The sequence below is a fragment of the Girardinichthys multiradiatus genome, chromosome 7, assembly GCF_021462225.1.
Source record: "Girardinichthys multiradiatus isolate DD_20200921_A chromosome 7, DD_fGirMul_XY1, whole genome shotgun sequence".
Lineage (NCBI taxonomy): Eukaryota > Metazoa > Chordata > Actinopteri > Cyprinodontiformes > Goodeidae > Girardinichthys > Girardinichthys multiradiatus.
In genome coordinates, this window is record NC_061800.1 from 26,523,284 (window position 1) to 26,546,644 (window position 23,361).

General features: G+C 38.4%; 1 protein-coding gene across 1 annotated transcript in view; it reads left to right on the forward strand.

Moving 5' to 3' along the window:
* Positions 1 to 23,361, forward strand: part of zak (sterile alpha motif and leucine zipper containing kinase AZK) — a 59,404-nt gene that overhangs the window by 918 nt on the left and 35,125 nt on the right. Inside the window, exons 2-7 of the mRNA XM_047371004.1 lie at positions 2,035 to 2,253; positions 6,610 to 6,697; positions 12,940 to 13,041; positions 16,490 to 16,555; positions 16,668 to 16,696; positions 17,642 to 17,779. Of these exons, the coding sequence (XP_047226960.1) occupies positions 2,095 to 2,253; positions 6,610 to 6,697; positions 12,940 to 13,041; positions 16,490 to 16,555; positions 16,668 to 16,696; positions 17,642 to 17,779 (582 nt within the window). The 5' untranslated portion in view covers positions 2,035 to 2,094. The remainder of the gene's footprint in view (positions 1 to 2,034; positions 2,254 to 6,609; positions 6,698 to 12,939; positions 13,042 to 16,489; positions 16,556 to 16,667; positions 16,697 to 17,641; positions 17,780 to 23,361) is intronic.

Genomic DNA, 23,361 nt, shown 5'->3' on the forward strand with positions numbered 1-23,361 from the left:
TACAGAAAGTGTGGGAAATGTTGGAATGTGTCACCAGAAATGTAGGAAATTGGTATGCTCAACTGTAAAACCTCAAAGGTCTGCAGACAGTATGTGCGAAGTCCGCGCTGCTCACAGTACGCCCGACTATATCTTGCCCTTTACTTGGCAGGGAAAACACACACATAATGCTAATGCTAATGACACTAATTGCTAGGATAAAATACTGAAGACAGTTTACAATTATAAATCCATTATCATTTTGTTTTGTTTTAAAATATTAGTGAAATCATGGTTAAAGCTGTAGTAGGTAACTTTAGTAATGTATTTTTTACATTTTTGTTAAAACTGTCACAATGTCCTGACAGTACAAAATGAGACAGATGATCTGTGAAAAAAACAAGCTCCTCTGGCTTCTCCCAGTGGTCCTACTGCCATTTTCACAAATACACCGTGTCCGATCAGAAACAACCAATCAGGGCCAGGAGGAATGTCTTAGCAGTGTCAATCACGCTCGTGTACGCACTGCTCATACTTCTTCCCCGCAAAACATGTACCGTCATTCGTACTAAAGTTTGCTGGTGTGCTGCAGCTGTGCTAATGATTTGAGGACCAAGTTTGTAGTCAAAGTATGGGCAGGCCATAGTGAATGTAAAGCATATCATTGTGCCATAGCTGTTTTTTATTCAACTCTGAAAAAAAATGTAGTTAGCTATAATCTGTCTTGTAATGAAGTTAATAAGGTATGCTTTACATTGTTTTTACTTGGGTTTTTATTTATAGATGAATCTGTCCCATTGCCTGAATGATTATACTGTTTTTGTTGACTTTCAGTGATGCAGAAATAAACAGATAGGAGCTGCTTGTTAATAAAGATATAAAAACGTATGCTAAAAGTGTGGTAAAATAAAAGTGTTTTATTTTACCATAAAAAAAATTTTGTTGAAACATTTACATTTTCAGTTAATCCAGAAAGTAGAAAAAAAAGTATTCAGCTGTTAGTCAAACACAAAAACCTGTAACTACTGCATTTTAAGTAAAATCATAGCTGTTAAACAATGAATGTTTACTTCAGTTTTACTACAAGTAACATGTTTGTTGGTTCTTTTAAATTCTTTTTTTATCTAAAATGTTTTAAATTTGATGTCTAAAACATTTGAGAGCAAATCTAGAAAGTAGGTTTATTGCTAGTAAAGACAGAACTATAAATGTGACGCCTTGATATCTATATTCGTGTTGAAAAGTCAGACACTTCGATGCCCCCTTTTGTCCTGAAGGCTCTAGGCAGCAGCCAGGTTTGCTTATGCCTTGGGCTGACTCTGAGTTAGACGTATTACCATCAGATGTGATTGCGCAGTGTTTGCTGTCATGTGAGAAACCATCATCGATGACCGGAGTAGCGCCACTATATCCCAGTAACCCTGGCTTCTTGAGCGGTCAGACAATGCTGGAGGGTGGGGAGGGAATTGGGCTACTGAGCAAATTGCTTTGAAGCTAAGTATAGCATGAATACAAGTAAATCAGCAGAAAGCGCCGGCTCCCCTCTGCGACAATGGAGACATTTCCCACTGTGATGGATAGCAATCCCAATGAAGACCAAGGTAATAGCCTTTTAAGGGCTGTAATTGCTCCGCTGTAAATGGGGAAACCCAGGAACAATGACAGAGCTACAATTCCCTGTAATGATGGAATTATTATTATTTTTTTGTACAAGATGCCTTTATGTTTTTTGCAGACAAACAACGGAGGTGAAAATCAATCTGTGTAGATTCTACTGTGGCAGCTCCCAACATGGGTTTACAAATCATGTTTGGCCTCAACATGAGCAGAGATGGCTCATTCTTAGCTTGGAAAGATAAAGAGAATATGAAGATCCCTCCCTGCTTTTGTGCTGGTTTATAATCAGAATCCCTGCTTGTGGTCTTACTTGAGCCAAACACACAAAAAAGTCAGTCTGTGGCTGCATCATCTCCAGCATCCTCATACAAACAGAGAAGTAGCCTTTTATATTCACTTAGTTTGATCATAACTGATTTTTCTATTTACTTTCTAAAGCAATAGGTTGGGCTCAACCCCTCGTCCCGAAGCTGAGTTGGAGCTGAGCCTCATTATGAGATGTCGTCTCCCAGGGCATCCTTCGTCCACATCAAGTTCGATGACATCCTCTTCTATGAGAACTGCGGCGGCGGCAGCTTCGGGAGCGTGTACCGGGCCAGGTGGATCTCCCAGGACAAAGAGGTGGCGGTGAAGAAACTGCTGAAGATTGAGAACGAGGTAGGAGACGTAACTGCCCGGGGGGGGGGGGGCCCTTTTATATACTTTTTAATTGTCAGTGTGGTAATCATTTTAATTACTACCCCATTTAGCTGGATGTGGTAACTTCTTTACCCATCACTCATGGTCATTATGCTCGCCCACTCTGAGAAATGTGCTGCAAGAAAAAACATTTATTGGCAAAGGAAAGAAAGTGTTTGGCCCAATTACTGCAGAGACTGCTCTTGAAAATCTCTTTGAAAGCACAGCCTGGTTGTCTTAAGGACAAAAAAGGATTTATCTTTGAAATCTTTTCAGGGGAAATTGTTTTACATTTGTTGGCCTTTAAACGTTCGAATATTGCTCATTGTTTCTTTTATGAAACTGTAAGAGATCTCAGATACCCATTCAACTTCACTCAGCTGCTAAAGAGATGATTGTTCAGTGAAAATGATAATGTAATCCTTTCACATTGAACCAATTGTTCCCTTAATTATAGACTGTGATAACAATTAAATGAACTCATTCTGTCAGGTTTCTGTTCATTCAAGAAACAGCCAGACATGCGCTTTTCTGCAAGAAAATGAGACATTAATAGGTCTTTATATATACTATATTTTTAATCAATTGAAGATGGGATTTACATTCACAAACAGTTAATGATTGTGTATTTTGATTTAGAAAGGTCTCAGTTCTCAATGTTGTAGACATTGATTATTGTACCATTTTGTAATATTTGGTGTTTTTTGGCACCTGACCCGACAAAGATTTGTTGTTTTAATCCTCAAGGTCAGTTGAGATTGTGTCCTTGATTTGTTTCAAAGCAGGGATGTATTTCTTCCCTATAATTAATTGGGTATATTGGTGGAAAAAGCATTTGTTGACAGTACATTCAGATATTAGGAAGTTGTAACATATAAAGGGAACATATCATGCAAAATCCACTATTGTAGCCCGGAATACATTTTATTGTTTACTTGGAATCTGTAGGAGTGCTGAAAAGTTGAATTTAATCTCTCCAGCTGCTGCAGCAATATCTTTATATTCTGTTTGTGTCAGATTTTGAAGTCCGTTCAGTTTTCTCTGTTCTTTATTGCGTTTTTCCAACTCTTATGTCACATTGTTTGCTGCAGAACAGCTAAACAAGGTCATGGATTTTCGGCTACCAATTTTGTGTTTCCGCCATTTTATTTTTTGCTGCGATTTTGTAGTCCAAGCTTGAAGATGCAATTGGAAGCTGCAAGTGGATAAGTATAAATTTTATAATAAATTGTGGTGACCAACACAATTCCTATTTGTTTGCGCGAAGCAATTCATGGACAAGTGCTTCAGCAACCTCCGCCAGTATCAAGAAGGATTTGCTGAAAGACTTCATCTGTTTAAGCGGTCAGTTTGTTCTGTCTATGGAAATGAAAAATGCAGCACAGCTGCAAATAACGCTTAAATGATGACAAACTTTATTTTAGACTTGAATTTATTGTGTGTTGATATGACATCCTGCCCATTGTTTTGATAGCAGTAGCATTGTGCCATCTGCTTATGTTAGCGCTGTGTGCTGCTTTTAGCTCCTTGAGGACAGAATTGTGCTGCATGTTTTGATATTATTATTACATAAACAGTTGTCCATTGTTTCTGTCTTTTTTGTCTTGTTTCTGTGACACTATGTATTTATTATCAAACTACAAAAATGGCCGAACGGGTTAAAGTCGAGTGCTCTTTGACCTGGAGTGGGGCAAGGTGTGAAGCGCTTCAATAGCATTTAAAGAGACGGTACCAAAACGAGTTGCTCTCAGACGCACCTCAGAACAGGGTAAAAGAGGAGCCTGTGGAGCTACAATAACAAGGAATTTAGACCAAAGCATTGCAGTTCCACTTTATATAGACCACAACTGAATGATTTGAAGGTGAAAAGGAAGGATTTAAAAGCCCCTTAAGAAAGACAGCTAAGCTAGTAGATATTTGGTTAGACCACCAAAGTTATTCACTGTAAGGAAATGCCAGCAGTAAGCTAATATCTTGCTTATGTTGTCATACTTTGTAGTCAAAAATGCTTTAATAACTGGGTCTAAATGTGAAATAAAACTTGTTTTGCAAGAATGTCAAATACGAGACATATATGAAGTTCAGTTAAAACCAGATGTGTACATTCGCTATAAAATGGCATATCGCCTTTTTTTCCTCACTGTCTGACATTAAATCTGCCAGTTAGGATTAAAAATATATATTTCTATGAAAGAGATAAGAGATTTTTTCTTACTTTCTTCATCATAGTCAAAAATTGACATACATTCTTTGTATTATGTGTATTTGGCCTTTTAAACTGTATTACTTACATCCAATGTTTTGGCCATGCTTCTACAAGCTTCTCACAGTATTTGCTGGGGTTCTGATCCATTCCTCCAGACAGAACAGGTGTAAATGAGTCAGGTTTGTAGGCCACTCTGCTCACACACACCTTTCAGCTCTATGCTCAAATTTACTATTGGATTGAGAAAAGGGCCCCTGTTTGTAAAACTGTGGCTGTATGTTTAGGGGTCATTGCCCTTTCAGCTCTTGTGGGTACAATACTCCGTTTGTTTGACTGTGGTTAATGTCACTCTCTTAACAGCACCCAGCATCTTCACAAGGTCTTTTGCTTTTGTCCTGGTGTCGATACACACATTTAACATTGAAACATGTTCATGTATGAAACAGAATCAGTCTCCTTCCTGAATAATTTGATCACCGAACGGTTCCATGGTGTTTATGCTCCTTGAACAGATGAATGTGTCACCTTCAAGCATCTGAAGGTTGTACCAAATGATGAAGCACGCCTTCGGAGGTCCACAGTTCTATTCTTGACATCTTGTCTGATTTCTTTTTGTTTTCACATGATGTAACACAAGGAATTATCATGTTTTAAGTGTGCCTTAAACTACTGTGCATCCGCAGGTGTTAATGTTATAAATTTTATAAATTAATCAGAAGCTTTGACGTCTGGGCTTTACCTGAATGTTTAAAGGTAATGATTTCAAGAATAAAAGAATACAATTTTCCTGGAAAAAAGGGGAGAAAAAAAATCTGGGATTTAGAAAATACAAAATTAATTTGATAATCCTAACTGACCTAAAACAGAAAAGTTGTAGTCAGATTTAATGATAGTGAGAGAAAAAGGTTATGCACCATTTTATTCAATTTTTCTAAATGTCTTTTTTTTTACTTCATTTGTATCTATCTTATATACACTGCATCACCATAAGTATTCGCTCATCTGCCTTGACTCGCATATGAACTTAAGTGACATCCCATTCTTTATCCATAGGGTTTTAATATGACATTTGTCCACCATTTGCACCTATAACAGCTTCAACTCTTCTGAGAAGACTGTCCACAAGGTTTAGGAGCGTGTTCATGGGAATTTTTGATGATGGATGGAATGTGAAGGCCAGGCTCTCAGTCTCCGCTCTAATTCATCACAAAGGTGTTTTATCAGGTTGAGGTCAGGAGTCAAGCTCATCCACACCAAATTCTCTTATCTATATCTTTATGGACCTTGCTTTGTGCTCTGCTCCACAGACATGTTGGAAGAGGAAAGGGTCATCTCAAAACTGGAATTGTTGAATATCTCTTGGAATGCTGAAGCATTGATAGTTTCTTTCACTGGAACTAAGGAGGCTAGCCCAGTTCCTGAAAAACAACCCCACAACTTTACACCACAGCATCTGACGCTTTGCATTGCACTTGGTGATGTTTGGCTTGGATGCAGCTGCTTGGCCTCGAAATCCATTCAATGAAGCTAATCTGATGGCCACATGAAGTTTGGAGGCCTGTAGCAAATTGACTGCACTATGCACGTCTTCATTCGCTGCCCCATGTCTGTCAGTTTATGTAGCTTACTACTTTGTGGCTGAGTTGCTATCGTTCCCAATCACTTTCACTTTCTTATAATGCCGCTGACAGTTGACGGTGGAACATCTAGGAGCAAGAAATTTCATGACTAGACTTGCTGCACAGGTTGCATCCTATCACAGTACCACGCTGGAATTCACTGAGCTCCTGAGAGCAACCCCTTTATGTTTGTAGAAACAGCCTGCATGGCTTTTTTACACCTGTGGCCATGGAAGTAAATGAAACACCTGATTTCAATTATTTGGATGGGTTTAAATGCGCTGCAGGCAAGATTTAATCTTTTCAACTATTTAGGATTACGTGCCACTCACCAAAATAAGCCCTGTAAGATACTCCAGATCAGCACTAACACTTTGTGCAAAGCTATTGTTGTGTTTCATTCCTAAAGATAGCTGTTTTCCAGTGTGCTTTTTTTAGACAAAAACAAAAGCAAATCACCCTGCTGTAATCATAAAAAGCTTTTTTTTTATCCTTTCTTCTGTTGTTCAGGCGGAAATCCTCAGCGTCCTCAGCCATCGGAACATCATCCAGTTTTATGGTGCGATTGTTGAGGCTCCCAACTATGGAATCGTCACTGGTGAGTTTAACAAACCTTAACGCCAATCCTGTCCTATAGGAAACAAATAGTTTCTATACAGCCAATAATAAATAAAATAATAACTGCTTCAAGATGTGAACATTTTCATACAATGTTTTCTGTGCACCTCATGCTATTGTTTGTCTCACATTATTTTGTTATTGTTGTAGTCTGTACCTCGGGGTGGCCAATCTGTGGTTGCAGTCTTGGTTACAAACTCTGGTTGCAGTCTGCATTTTCGAGAATTTGGATGTATCCGCTTATCCGTGCAGAGTCTCCGGGGGTCTGGTTCCTATCTCTAGTGGTCCCTAGTGGTGAAGGCATATACCTGTCTAAATAAGGTCCCACAGTTGACGGTGCACGTCAGCACAGAAACAAAGCATGAAGTCAGAGGAATTTTCTGTAGACCTCCAAGACAGGATTATCTTCATCCACAGATCTGGGGAACGATACAGAAACATTGCTGCTGCTTTGAGCACAGTGGCCTCTATCATCTATAAATGGGAGAGGTAGGAAGCACCAGGGCTATTCTTAGAGCTGGTTGGCTGTCTAAACTGGGAAATCTGGGGAAAAGGGCCTTAGTCAGAGAGGTGACCAACAATCCAAAGGTCACTCTGTTCGAGCTCTGGTGTTTCTCTGTGGAATCCATGGTGGATTCCCAGCAATACATCAACGAGGACTGTATAGTAGAGTGGCCAGACCGAAGTCACTTCTAAGTAAAGGGGCACATGGCAGCTTTGCCAAAAGAAACCTGAAGGACTCTCAGATCATGAGAAATAAAATCCCCTGGTTTGATGAGTCAAAGATGGAACTCTTTGGCATGAATGCCAGGCAATAAATTTAAAGGAAACCAGTCACCACTCATCACGTGGCCAATACCATCCCTACAGTGAAGCATGGTGGTGGAAGCATCATGCTGTGGGAATGTTTTTCAGCAGCGCCAAGTTAGAGACTGGTCTGAATAAAGGGAAAGATGAATGTAGCAAGTGGCCTAACCTGAGCCCAGACTTGAATACTACTGAACTCTATGGAGAGATCTGAAAATGGCTTTGAACCAACGTTCCCAATCCTACCTGATGGAGCTAGAGCGGTTCTGCAAAGAGGAATGGGTAAAAATGTGGCAAGCTAGTGGCAGCATATTCAAGAAGACCTGAGGCTGTAATTGCTCCCAAAGGTGCATCAACAGACTACTGAGCAAAGGCTGTGAATACTTATGTACATGCAACTTCTTAGTTGTTATTTTCAATATGTTGTGAGGTGTTGTGTGTATAGTGGGAATAATTTTTTTAATGCATTTTGGTATAAGGCTGTAACATAACAAAATGTGGAAAAGGGGACACACTGTGAATACTTTCCGTTACGCCTGATTACAGTTAAATATAAGGCAGTAGTGATGCACCAAGTAAGTGATCATAATCCCTCAATTTTCTCTGAATACTCTCTGATTGGTGACTGGCTGGTCAAATACTGAAAAATCAGAGTATTTTCATATTTCTTAAATGCATCAAAACTAAAACTTCCCATATTTTCTATCTACTGTAAATGCATCATGTTCTTTGATGTTTAAAGTTTAGTTAAAATCAGATACAAGTAAGCAGACATATGCATTTTTATGCGTTAATGCATGAAAACTTTCTAGTCCGAATCAGCAGGTCATCATCTCGCAAAAGCCTGATCGTTGCATCTTGACGAGACAGCGATCAACAGTGAGAAGATAATTCGTCTGTTCTGTGAAATTTGAAAATGCTTCTCTGAAGTTCTAGTGAAAGAAAATCCAGTCTGACGAGGATGATGAAACAACAATAAGGAGCTGCTATCAGGAAACATCACAAAAATACAGGAAGTCAGAAGATCAGGCCAAATAAAATGTGTAAAAAGAAGCCCTATAATAGTAATCAGGGGGAAAAGAAGAGAAAGTTAATTACAACACAGTCAAGGGACACACAGTGGCTGCACCAAAATATCTAAAACAAGAGGTAAAACAATGCAGAACTATTATATAATTTATTATCTACAGTAATATTCATATAAAATAATTTAGTTGCTGTGTGATGTAGATTTTGTAGTTTGATCCGGAGTGATCTTTTGGGGTGGAGGATGGTGTGCGAAACACTTTAACGGCAGATGTCAAAATGCGTAGGCACATACAGATTTTACTTTCTGATTGGTTCAGCCTGCAGGCAATGTTGATATAAGATGTGAACAAAAACCAATAATAAAAAGCTGCTGTCTGAACTTGGTTACTTACGGTACTAAGAACATAAACTAAACAGTTTGTGTTCAGTGACTCAATGCACAAATATCTGTGAAGTTTAGAAAGGATTGGATTCTTGGAAGCAGAGCACCCCCCTGCATTTTTTATGCCCTGTTCATATTTGAACAAAGATCAGTCTTTGTTGAGGAAACATGCTGTGAATGAAAGCTGTAAGAGTCACACCCACATCCTGCACAAAGCCTTTCACCTCCTTTCAGGATGACCAAGATGACTGACCATCACATTTCTCAAAGCTGAAATTATTATCAGTCAGTCAGTCATTTTCTACCGCTTATTCCATAGTGGGTCACAGGGGAGCTGGTGCCTATCTCCAGCAGTCTATGGGCAAGAGGCAGGGTACACCCTGGACAGGTCGCCAGTCCATCGCAGGGCAACACACAAACAACCACACACACACACTCATTCATACACCTAAGGGCAATTTAGAGTTACCAATTAACCTAACAGTCATGTCTTTGGACTGTGGGAGGAAGCCAGAGTCCCCGGTGAGAACCCACGCATGCACGGGGAGAACATGCAAACTCCATGCAGAAAGACCCCCGGCCAGGAATCGAACCCAGGACCTTCTTGCTGCAAGGCAACAGTGCTACCAACTGCGCCACCGTGCAGCCATTATTATTTCAAATCTAAAACATAATGTATTAATATAATGTACTGGTGCTTCTCGATTAATTTGAACATTTTCACTTTATTTTAATTTACTCATTTTTCTTTAGTATACTTCTATCAATTTGTAACAAATCTTGTATAACCTGGCCCTCTCATGTCAAAAATACATTAAAACTGGAACAATTTGAATTAAACAAATTATTCCAGTTTTACCCCATAAACTGAAATAAATCTCTGCTTCATTCTAGCATATTCACATTGAAATAAATGTTCTCCTACTATCATTATCACTGTGTGTTTTAAGAAAAGGTTCCAGCACATTATTTGGCAGTATAGTCATAAGATTTGAGTATTTTTATAATTAAAATTTGAAATTTAAATGTTTCCGAATAAATAGATACCTTTCATTCATTTCTGTTAATTTTGATTATAATGGCTTACTTTTAATAGAAACACTAAATCCTGTTTCTCATAAAATTATAATATTTAGGGATACACGATGTATCGGCATTGATGTTAGTCATTCTTTAACACATCGGTATCGGTCCGATAAGTAAAACGGGGCCGATATTAATAACCGATATTTATTACCATCTTGTTGCTGTTTGTGTCTCTGGAGAGGAAGGGGGTAATTGTTTGGTCATGTGATGTAGGGTCTTTAACTGAAGCAGAGAAGCAATGCCAGGAGTGTGGTTGTTTTTTCATGGTGTTGAAAGGGTAGTAAGATATATTTAATAGTATCGGCAAATATCGGTTATCAGCCATAAAAGCGATATTAATATTGGATATCGATATCGGCCTGAATTTTTATATCGGTGCATCCATCACATATGAAATAAAAGGTTTTAATAATTGAAATGGCTTCATCAAGTCCGAAGACTCTAAACCGCTTCACAGTTAATTAAAATACAAGACAGAAACTGGTCAGAGAACCATCTACTTTTATTTATAAAGCATTTTAAAATAAACCAAGGTCCACAGAGTGCTGTACATATAATGAGAAGCAGCCAAGAGGACAACATAAATACTGAAAGAGCTGCAGGAATTTCTGAGAGGTTGTGGTCTACATGCGAAGACAATCTTCTACATTCACAACACATCTGGACTAAGGAGCTTGGTTTCAAGACAGAGCCATTTTATTCCAAGAAAAACATCTATGCATGACTCAAATCTTCCAGAGCCCTGTGGAAGAATGCATTATGGTCTGATGAAACCAAGCTTCAACTCTGGGCACTAATCTTAAATGGTACGACGCACAGAAACAACACTGGATATCATCAATAAAACACCAGACCAATAGTTAAACATGGTAGTGGCAGCATCATGCTGTGGGGTTGCTTTATTCAGAAGTGGAAACTATTCTGGGATAGACAGATGAAGATGGAGATGGACCTTTTTTTACTTCACAGAGAGTCCAAATAAGCATCCAAATCAACAAAAGCACAACATGCTGAGGGGAAAGGCCTAATCAAAGCCCAAAACTAAACCTCACAGAAAATTGGTGGGATCACCTGAAGAACAAGAGATGTGCTCCCAGTTTGATGATGTCAAGTCAAAATAAAACAGAATGCTGAAATAAAATCAAAGGTGCTTCATCTTATTTAATTTAAGGGTTTTCCTTGTAACCGATTTGCTTTTTTATCACTTAAATTGTATTCTATTGTAATATGTCTCTTATACTTTCTTATACATTTTGAAATGATTTATCACAGCCGTATTTTTATACATGACAGAATCTTTATCAGTGCTGTGCAGACTTTTGATAGCCGCTGTTATATGTGAGTTTCTGTAAAACACAATATGAGACTGGATAAATTTAACCTTGTATAGAATAAAACAATCAACTGGAAATGTCCTACATCAAGTTTTCACAGCACTGCTGTAAAAAATGACACGGATACAGCTTTTTATTTAAAAAAACGAGCGTTCAGTTAAACGTATGATGCATAAAATGCACTACAGTTTTCCAGTAATGACAATTCATGGTTGTGCTGAAATAATCATCTCCTTTTACTAGGGATGCAGTTTCCTAACAGCCCCAGGAAAATTTAAACATTTGATTTAAAGGACCAAATTACAGCTTTATGTGGATGTTTCTGTGGGAACTTTCCACAGATTACACACCCAAGACTCTTTTTTTTTTTACAAAATGTTGTGTAATCTGTGTTTTCCCTCTTGCAGTAAAGAAAAACACAACAAAAAGGAAGAAGAAATAGTTAAAGTGCAACAGAAGAAAAAATATCCCCGCTGGCATTTTGTGGCTGAGTTAGAGAAAGTCCTGACCTGTCCTCCAGTAGTGAGGGAGGTTGTATCAGTTTATGGCAGCAGAATCTAATTAGCACGATCAACAGAAGAAAAAACGTTTGGCATGTTCGCTTCGCCATATCCACATTCATCAGCCGTGCTGGAAATTGCCTCTGAATGTTGACACACCAGTTTCCTCTTTCTATGAAGTCTTATAGGTACCCGCTCGTCTCTGTTGACCTGCAGCATGTCTGATGTCACTTAGCAGCAATATAAACTTGATGAGTTTCGGCTAGTGGTTTGAGGGTAAAGTTGGGCTTGCCTGCTCGACATAAATATATGGTAACAAGGTTTTTTCGCCTCCCTGATCTGAAACAAATGTGAGTTTACAACCGTACCGCTTCTTTTATCTGTGGAATGTGGACAAACTTGTTTAGGTGTAAAGTACAGAAGCTCTCATTGGAATGAGGAAGTATTATTGTAAGAAATAAGTATTTACATGAATAGAAATGCTTCTTCTCCTCCCGTGACCCAAGTATAAAGTCTGGTGCTGTAATAATAAGACTTTTTTGTGTTTTATGATTGTTAATTAGGCTCCTGTCTTGGTGCCTGTGCATGTTTACTGTGCCGCTTTGGGATATCATTGGTTATTATGCACAAACAGAGCCTTCCTGCTGTTCTGGCTGCTGCTTGTTTATCTTTATTGAAGCCCCTAAATAGCCTCTGTCTACAAATGAAACGTTTCCTGCTCTATATATCTTTGATATTTATCAAAGCTCTTCTTCCTGCATCTTGGACAGCTTCTTTTATTTTTCCCCTGAGCAGATTTAGCAGAATGCAATGTTATTGTCAAGGTTTATACTAATATTGTCAAGCACATACTAATAGCTTATTAGAAGTCCTTTGTGTTGTGGAATTGAAAGAAAGTGACAAATACCTCCAAAAGAAATAAAGGGGCAAAAGGAAGTGCAGACGTTTGGCAGATATACGCTGTGGTCAGCTGGCCCCTGTGTGGAATCTGTTTTCAAACACTTATGCTGTAACCTAACACTCAAAAAACTGTACTTTTTGGTGTTTTCCACTCTAAAAGATACATTTCCTCATGTTTCCTCAGAGTATGCAAGCAGTGGCTCCCTGTACGATTACCTGTCAAGCGATGAGAGCGAGGAGATGGACATGGGGCAGATCATGAGCTGGGCTGCAGAGATAGCTAAAGGTAAACATGAGTCATTATTATGATCTTGAAGAGCAAGGAGACATTCTCCCGCTCAAGAGACTAGTTAATAAACAACAACAAGTTAGGTGTCTTCCAAAAGTATTTATTCTTCTTGGGCCCTGTCCCAATACCCGCACTTCCACCCTTGTGTCCCTGAATTGCGCGTTCCCGTTGATGGGTTCGAGTGCGTAGTGTGTCCCAATTCTCCAGAGTCGTCCTTAGCCCCGCCCCCTTTGTGCCCTCAATCCACACTTCGCCGAAGCCCGCATCTAAGTGGACTTCGGCGAAGTATATTACCCACAATTCACTGCTGCAGATGGCGTTCTGAGCAAAAACCAATCACAACCGTCAACGTAATCAAACATCAAATCAAATAAGAACTGCGTAAACGTTAGACAGCAAGCTGACAAATATCTTTTTTACTGGTTTTCCAGGCTCAACATTGTAAGATACCACTGGGTTCAGAGTAAGTCTGGGCTGTCATTAGGCCAGAACACTGAAGTTACCTTTCAAACAAACACTGGAGCGGCGAGAGTCTGGTGTATAAGCCTCCTTTGCACTTTCTTCTCCTCAAAACAATTGCTTGTTGCAGTTTTAAATAGTTGTTTTAGCAGCAAGACTGTGAAAACAGCGCTGGTTCCCGCCCTTTTTGACGTTGCAGTTACGGTGCAGAGGTGCAAGTCGATGACGTAACCTCTACTGTCCCAATTCTCCAATTTTACACGCTTGTAACCTGCGCATTTAAACCCCTACATGCACTTGTACAAAGTAAACACTTCATAGAGGGGCGTAGGGGGTAGTGTGGGTATTGGGACAGGGCCTTGATTTTCTCCAGATTTTCGGGGGGGATTTTTATTGATAGAAAATGTTTTACAAATTAAAATCTAAAACGTGTGGTTTGCATTTCTATACATCCCTCTTTACTCTGATGCTCCTACGCAAAATCCAGTGCAACTATTTGTCAGGCTGTGTGTAGTTTAATATGAAGTATAAATGCAGATTATCTGTAAAGGCCTAAGAGGTTCATCACGAAGACCACACAGCAGACAGGTCAGGGATAAAGATGCTGAAAGCAGGGCTACGTTATGAAACAATATCCAAAGCTTTGAAGAACAGGTTTCTCTCTTTGTATAAAACCAAAACTAAACTTTCTGGGCTACATGGAAAGCATGTGATGGGTGATATTGCACATCACCCTGAACACACCACCCAGGCATGGTGGTGGCAGCATAATGCTGTGAGGATGCTTCTCTTCTGCACAGTCAGGAGAGCTGGCCACAGTTAATGGAAAGATAGATGGCGATAAATACAATCCTTGAAGAAAAAACATGTGAGAGGCTGCCAAAGACTCACGACAGGGGTGGACGTTCACCTTCCTAAACATACAGTTACAGCTACAATAGAGTGGTTTAGATGAAAGCAGACTTGTGAGTTGGAGAGGCCTAGTCAAAGTCCAGACCTAAATTTGTTTAGAATCTGTGGAAAGACTTGAAAAATTACTTGTTTTCATTTGCTCTCCATCCAATCTGATGAAGTTTGAGCTATTTTAAGAGAACTGGCAAACATTTTCTGTCTTTATAAAGCTGGTAGACTTTTAGGCTATTCCTAAAACACAAGCACAAGCAAAGGCTGGTTCGAAAAGTAGTTAAGGGGGGCTGAACACATATGCATGAAAGCTTTTCAGATTTTCCTCTGCATTTCCTATATCCTTTTCATTCTTTTTCCCAATCCAATAAAATCCTATTTAACTACTTTAGAGTTTGTAATAAACTGTGAAAAACGTCTAAGGGTAATAAATGCTTGTGCAGGGCGCTGTGAATGCGCACTATTTATTCCATACAAATACAACAAAATAATGATACAACATTTAAACTAATGTGACACAGAAAGCAGCTAAGTTTGTGAAAACTGCAATAAATAAAATATAATTAAAGTAGCTGATTTAGAGTCACTGTGTAGTCTTGAAATGTAAGGCCTTTCCTTTTTTCTAGATCTGCACAATAATGGAAACATATGTAAAATGATGATTTATAAAAATAAAAGGCTTTTTTTCATTGATTCATACAACAGCATCCTTTATCTATGATTTAACATTTTAGCTATCAGTAATTTGGTTTTTCAAATTACAACACATAAGTGCGCACTTCAAATATAAATGCTCTCAAACTGGATGCGTGGTTCTTTTCCTGAACTTGATTTAAGGTGTTTCAGGTGCAAAGCCAAGTATTGAAACAGCTAGTTTTTTTATTTCTTACAAACAATATCTTTATAGAATCTGTCCAGATTTGGAAATTCAAAACATGAAAGAGTTTAAGATGCACTTAAGCCACAAAAAAACCCCAAAAAACACGTACTTTATCACACTGCCAAAACAGATGCCAACTTCTGCCTTTTGCTGTTTCATAATTTGTGGGACATACAGATCATTAACTCGGACTATTACGCATTTTCAACGTAAATGTGTTGCAGTGAGTTGTCCAGGATGTTTTAAGAAATGGTTGGAAAAAAATCCATAAATTTGAGTTTGTATGAGTCTCATAGATCAAAATGCACAAAATAAAGTCGTTTGGTCCGTTTTTAGTGATGCAACCTGAAAGAAATGACTTATCCAAATCCAGCTGCATTAAAATACATATCCAAGCTTACTATAATGCACACACACTCATGAGAACATTCTGTTTAACAGTGGTAGGCCACTTTGAAGCCACAGAACATATAAGATTTTCACTGCCATACAGTCAGCACCACTGGGCCCTCTGACCACCATCAGCAGGCAAGCGGGTGAAGTGTCTTGGCCAAGGACACAACGAATGAGATGGACGAAGCAGGGGTTTGAACCGGCAAACCACCAGTTACAGGACAGACTCCTACAACCTGAACCACAGTAGCAGTTAATGCAATATTAATATTTGCATAGAATAGCTACAACAAAAGATATTCTATGCTGATATTAGAAGATATTCTGAAAGCTTTATACAACAATCGTACAGAGCTTTTAAAAGTCGTTAAATGTTTTTCAGCTTCAAACTATGTACTTTATATTTTTTATAGTGGGCTATGTATCGTTTATTCATTTTCCATATTTATGGTAAGTCTCACTCAGCTTGGTTCATTCTGGAAAATAAAGAGTACTTTTCCATTTGTAAAAGTTAATAGAAAAAAAATTTTGTTAAATTTAATTAGCTTTCAAAATAAAATAAAAAAAATCATTTACTTCTTATTTATTCATTTAGTATTTTTTTGCAGCTTTAGACAAACTTATTTTGCAGCCTTTGAATCGAAAAGGTTGCTGACCCCTGCTCTTTTAGTTTCATTATCTGTTACAAGAAAACCTGCTGGATGTCAGAAAGTATTTTTATTCTAAACAGCTTCACATACGGGCGCCTCGCTGCTCCTTCTGGTACCTGCAGCTTGGGTTTCACTGATCTCACCCTCCGTTCTGTTTTAGGAATGCATTATTTACATTCAGAGGCCCCGATTAAGGTGATCCACCGAGACCTGAAATCCAGGAATGGTAACTGATTTCATGACTAGACACAGACTAACCAAGTTCACAATAAATAACTGCAAACATTTACATCTCTAATGACGTTTAATGCCTTTCTTTTCTATATTTTTCCTTTCAGTTGTTTTGGGCGCAGACAAAGTTCTCAAGGTAGGTTTTAATGTATTTTTTTTCTTTATTATTTTTCCTTCGATTGGAAGAACATAAATATATGACATTTTACCCAGATTTAGTCATATTTAGTTTTAAAGCAGGAAAGTACATATAATGTTATTTATCTGCAGCATGAACACAAGAGGGCAGTGACTAACTTTACATGCGCAACTAATCACATGTAACTTACTGATCAGTCTGGATCACATTGAAGTAAAAAACTACTACTATCATTTCAGTTCAGGGTTTTCGACATTCATTTTAGAGTTTTCCATGATTAGTTACGGGGTTGCTGGAAGATCAGGGTTTAAAGCCCTTTAACAAATAATTCCTCTCTGTCAGTCATTCATTTTCTACCACTTATTCCATAGTGGGTCGTGGGGAAGCTGGTGCCTATCTCCAGCAGTCTATGGGCGAGAGGCGGGGTACACCATGGACAGATCGCCAGTCCATCACAGGGCAACACAAAAACACACTCATTCATACACCTAAGGGCAATTTAGAGAGACCAATTAACCTAACAGGCATGTCTTTGGACTGTGGGAGGAAGCCAGAGTACCCGGTGAGAACCCACGCATGCACAGGGAGAACATGCAAACTCCATGCAGAAAGACCCCCGGCTGGGAATCGAACCCAGGATCTTCTTGCTGCAAGGCAACAGTGCTACAAACTGCACCACCATTCCTCTCCATATATCTTAATGTGTTATTATCTTTTAATGTAATCTTTGATAATCATATTCTCCTTATCTACTTTTGCTTACATTTGGTTTATTAATTCAAGGTCTTTCCTTATTCTTGTGATCTAAATGATAAATTCTATCATGTAAAAAACAAGCTCAGCTTATTTTATAATATAATAATAATATAATGAAATGGAAATAGCTCATTAAGTATTACTAAGCAGCAGATTTAGGCTTATTTATTTTCTTTGTTAACTCAGATCTGTGATTTTGGGGCATCTAAGTTCTTATCCCACACAACGCATATGTCTTTGGTGGGAACGTTTCCCTGGATGGCTCCAGAGGTTATCCAGAGCCTCCCTGTGTCAGAAACATGCGACACCTTCTCCTATGGTGTGGTGAGTAGCTACATAAAGTTTATTAAAACATGCTGGTGTAAAGCTGATATGTATTCATTTTTCATGTATTTGTATGCATATTTGTTTAGTTTATACCATCTTCTTTAGGATTAACGCCTATTGATGTTGTACACACATAAAATTGAATTTGCTGTAAAACGTTGAAATAATCCTGCCCTCAAGTGAGAAAGATAGTAATGCATCTAACTTATAAAACCTGCTGTGCATAGACCAGCTGGTGTTTGTTGAGCAGATTATTTTAAAAGTGAAGGGTGATAAATTTAAACAGTGGAGATATAACTGTTAACACTATCTAACATTGAAAACTGATTAGATTTTTCCTGGTCGATACCGAATTTGGGTTCTCTTTAAGGGTTTGACCAGCAGATTTAGATTTTCACTGATTTCTATGTTTTTTTCCTAAGGACTATAACGCCTAAAAGAGAAAAAAAATGTGCTCCAGATTTTTTGATGAAGGAAGATGTTACTAATCCACCAGAAAATGGATTACTTACAAGAATGTCCCTGCTTACGCATTAAAGCAAATGTCTAATATCTTTAAACGAGTGCATCAAAGTACTGTACTTGCTGCGAGCTTATGTCTCTACTGACCAAACATTGTGGAAGCTCTTAGTCCCTTGCAAAAGGAAATAAAATATGCTACTTTTAAGTATCTGAGCTTTTGATAACCGATCAGAGCCGATTAAGGGAAGATTGACTGATTCTGGCCTCAGCTGACTGATTGGTGTATCTCTTTTAAAAATCTTTTAATCTGTGGGGAAACTCTGTCTCCTCTCATTCTGGTTGTGATTTATCGCTGTCCCACTTTTATTTTATTGGCACAACTAAGTAAATTTGAATATTATCAAAATGTATTGGAATCATTCAATTCCCTGCTCCCAAAAATCAGAAATTGGCCTTGGACAGTCTTGACAGTTCCTACCAGCTCTGAATTCAAAATCCAATATGGCTGCCTTGAGTCTTGAAATAAGTACGGTAGTAATTGCTGTCCTGAAGCGTTTATTTGAACTTCGGTCACTTGGTTTCTCCTAATCTCCATCGTACATATAATACTGTATAATGTATGCTCGGGAACATACTGCTAGGGTTCATATGTGTGAAATAGAAGGAATTACATTTTTACAACCTTGTTTTGCTATTTATCCTGATCTCTAAACACAACAGCGATTTTATGCTGCAATCCAGCTGTACTTTGAAGATAGAATTTCTGCTGAAGCTGGATTTTTTGCTTTGAAAGTAGAGGATTATTTGCAATCTCTGATCTTAATGATTCAATATGGCTGCCATGTACACAAAATGTGGTGATAAATGTAAAGCTAAACTGTTTATTTTGCATTTCTGATTATTTTTATCTCAGTCCCTTGCTAACATGCTATACTGTACAACCTCTGAGGGTGAACAGCTTGCTGAATGCATAAAAAGATTTATTAGCATCTTGTCTTGCTGATTAGTTTGTCTGCTCACTCATCACATCAATGAGCAAATCTGGTTGGTTTTCCAACGTTGTACTTCAGCACCATTCCCAGATCAGAATTTTGAATTCAGAAACTCCTGAAAACATTTGTAGTTTTCTTCCTTTACTAATAAGCCCTTAAAATCAAGTGGAAATATAGTCATGATGCAAAGTTAGAGGTCATAAGCGTGACTGATTAGAACTGTGCAGACAAAAGCCAGAGCTGAAGAATCTGGTAGCTACTTTGTTTCTAAAGTGAGGACTTGACTGACAGGCTTTTCCTTCCAGCAAAAATAAATCAAACTTGTGGAAAATTCCAATATGGTAAATATATTTGCACAAAATTGCACTTTAGTCTTTCTTGGCTGCCAGGTGCTTTTAAACTTTTTTTTGTCTTCGTGGGTGGTCAAAAGCAGAACTTGTGACCTTTGCAGAAATACAACTTCTTAGATATTTGGCGTTTTGTCCATTGGTCTTAAAAGCACTTTGGTGCATTTGGAAGTAGACATAAAATGAATATTTTCTCAGTTACCCTTTTCTATCGAAAAATGGGCAACTTTCTGCAGGACAGGAAAAATTTTGATAATGTAATGAGCCACTCTAAATTGCTACAGTAAATGCATTTTAGATCTAGTTCTCTGTAGAGTGGTCACTTCAGTTTGTAGATTTTTAAATAAACCTCTTCACTCATACACAAATATGGAAACAGTGCCATGAAAAAATGTATCTGCCCCCTTTCCAGATTTATTTCTGTTTTTGCTTTTTTTTTGTCACCTTAAATGTTTCAGATCATCAAATGCTTTTTATTATAAGACAGTGATAACCTGAGTTAATACAAAATATAGTTTTATAAATGATGATTTCATTTATTAAGGGAAAAAGTTATCCAAGCCAACCTGGCCCTTTGTGGAAAAATAATTATCCCCGTACTTAATAAACTATTGGTGCCACTGTTGGCCAGATCCGCTGTGAAAATCATTTTAATGACAAAGTTTTAATAACATTTAAAGGACAAAGTGGCATTACGTTTAAACAACTAAAATCTCACAGCATCTTAAATAACCTAATAACCATCAAGTCAGAAATCGTTATATAGTTGTATCATTATCAGAAAAGGTAAATACAGTGTTTTATTGCATGAGGAAACCAGACCTTTATTACTGTCGTTTATAAATGTGTTAGGTTTAAACACCAAACACTTTCACAATTCTGCACAAAGAAAGACACAGAGAAGTTAGTTCATTTTAACCTGCAGGTGAGAGTGTTTCAGAGGCTGCTCAGTTACAATCCTCCACCAACACTCTGAAACAGCCCCTGCTCTCTCTGCCTTTTATTCATAAGAGAAGAGGCCCTGGTTACAGAATGTTCCAAGCACAAAAAAGGGAGAGATGCACACTCATAATGATTAGAAACAGCTGCACTGACAGAATGTTCTAGAACATCCTGTCTCTATCTTGCAGCTCTTGTACATATAAGATATAATCACTCTGAACAGCAAGCTTCACTTCTATTAAAGTTAAAACATATATAATCATTAATTAACCCTAACATTTTCCTCCTCTTTATAAATGTTTTAAACACTTGATACATCAATCATTAACCTTTTCTTCTCAGATTTTCAGTTAAGACATCATGGTGTGTTTTATCTGTACATGTCATTGAAAAAGTAGCAGGAGGTCTTTAAGTTTACTGTATACAACTAATTGTCGTTAGGGTCAGGATACAGATCAGGGAAATGCAGAGAAGTCTCTTCTTCTTCCTGGTCATCATCATCATCATCACTGGCTCCTTCTGTCTCCTCAGGTCTCAGGAGGGCATACATCTCTGACATTTCTGTTTTGACTGGCTGAATAGCAGAGGTTATTATGCGAGTGCACAAAGCTCTTATACACGGAATACAGCAACATCCACACAATGTGAGAATAGCTGCAAAGACTGCTATTGACATAAGGATAGACAACACTAATTGTTTATATTTACCAAACATTTCTCCAAACCCATCCCACATTGTGGTGTCAACTCCAGAATGATCTTTCATTTTGCTGTTAAGTGACCTAAGGCCCTCCAGGGCCTTGGTGAGGCTCCCATCAGCTGCGGTGTTATTTGGAATAAATGTACAACATTGATGCCCAAATATTGAACATACTCCACCTTTTTCAGCTAAGAGCATATCGACAGCAATTCTATTTTGGAAAGCCATTAAAGAGGTAGCTGACAATTGTTCATGGATGGCTGAGAATCCTTCTTCAGTTTTATTTCCTAGTCGTTGCACATTGTAATGGATGTAATTTATTCTGTCAACATTTTTATTTATTGTGCACCACCAGCATATGGTGGATTCAAAACCTGCTGCTACTTGATCTGCTAATTTATATTCATCAGGAACTCCTCTTGGTATTCCTATGCTATCTATATAAGTAGGGTCATCTTTACTCCATCCTGATCTTTTTACTCTACTTTTCCAGGTATGTGGAAATATACTGGCTACTGTTCCCAACAACTCTGCCACTGAGAGTGGAATGACAGACACGGGAAATATTAATGACACTGATGCACACAAACCAGTTGTGTTGTATGGCAACCTGTCATACAGTTTGTCGTCCCCACACCACCACCAGATGTCGCTGCGTGCTTTAGGTTTAAAGCTGACACCTACTGTTATGGTGGAGGTACATTGATCTTCATTAAGTCTGCTTATGTTTGACCCCACACCTGTTCGGTTTATGCAAGAAAAATTTCCTGGAGCAACCTTATTTGAAAACATCGGTTTTTGTTTTTCAGCTGTAGTCAAGGGATAAATCTTATCCCACATAGTACAGTTTGTTGAGAGTCTTGTGCTGTTCATTACTTCTACTAAGCATTTTTCTGTCAACGTTGAGGGGACCACCTGTAACAGTGGTCTGGCTCCCATACATACTACACAATCTGTTTTTGCTGCCTGGGCAGCCTGTTCTGCCATTAAAAGCCAGTTGTTATCTATTTTAGATATTCCTGTAGATATTTTGAACCAGTCATCTGTTGTCAGGTTCCCAGGATCAATTCTGACTCCCCTTTCTACTGCTCTTGGGGAAAGGGTCGTTACATTTTTATGTTCACAGATAAATAGTTGGAAACTGGGATCCGCCCCTGATGAATAGGCCCATAGTAAGAATCCCCAACAAGAAGTGTTGTACCCAGGGGGTGCTAGGGAAGTTTTCGTAAGGTTCACGGTTAAATATACAACTGAACCTGTCACGTTAAGTTTGAACAGTTTTTTCTGGTGCTTTGCATATGCAGTAGTGCCCCACGTTGGGGTCCATTCATTATTTGCATCAGCTACTATTGTGGCCCATTGTGTTTGTTTTTGATCATTAGTCAAGTACCATTTGTAGTTTTTATAATCTTGGCCTTTTTCTGTTTTACGGCTAAGACTGGTAAGTGGAATGACAAGATTCGTGGTGGTGTTTGACTGCACACACACCATTAATCCGAATTGGTAAGCTCTTTTTGTTCCACACCTGTTATTGTCGTCAGATTCGTCAAGGTCAGATGACCGGGATCTTTTATGCAGTGTTCTATGATTTCTTTCCCATATTAGCAGGGCACCTACAATTATGATCGAGATGACGCCCCCTATTATCAATATCTTTTTGTGTGTTGGCGTGAACATCTTTCTGTAGATTGGCGCCCTTCCTAAAAACCTGTAACAGAGCTGTGGACAATCTTCACCGGTTTGAGACAGCTGCAAACTATGATTGCAGCTCCCTTTGTAGCCGGACTTTCTCTGAAGGTCAGATGAAGAGCTACAATGCTACAACAGATACCACAATGCTATGACCACAACACAAATTATGATGGTTAGAATATACACTGCTATTAAGAAACTTATTTTAGTCATGTTCTATTATTCTTTTACAATGTGTCAGATGGATCCATGAGTTTCTTTCTGCAATCTTAATTGCAGTTCCAGTGGTCAACAACACCTGATAGGGACCTTCCCACTTAGGTGAATGCCAATGCTTCTTCTTTATGCTTTTTATCAGGACCCAGTCTCCAGGTTCAACTAATGGTTTTTCCTGTGTAGACACAAAAGGCTCATGGTCACTTGCGTGTTCATCTGTTTGTTGTT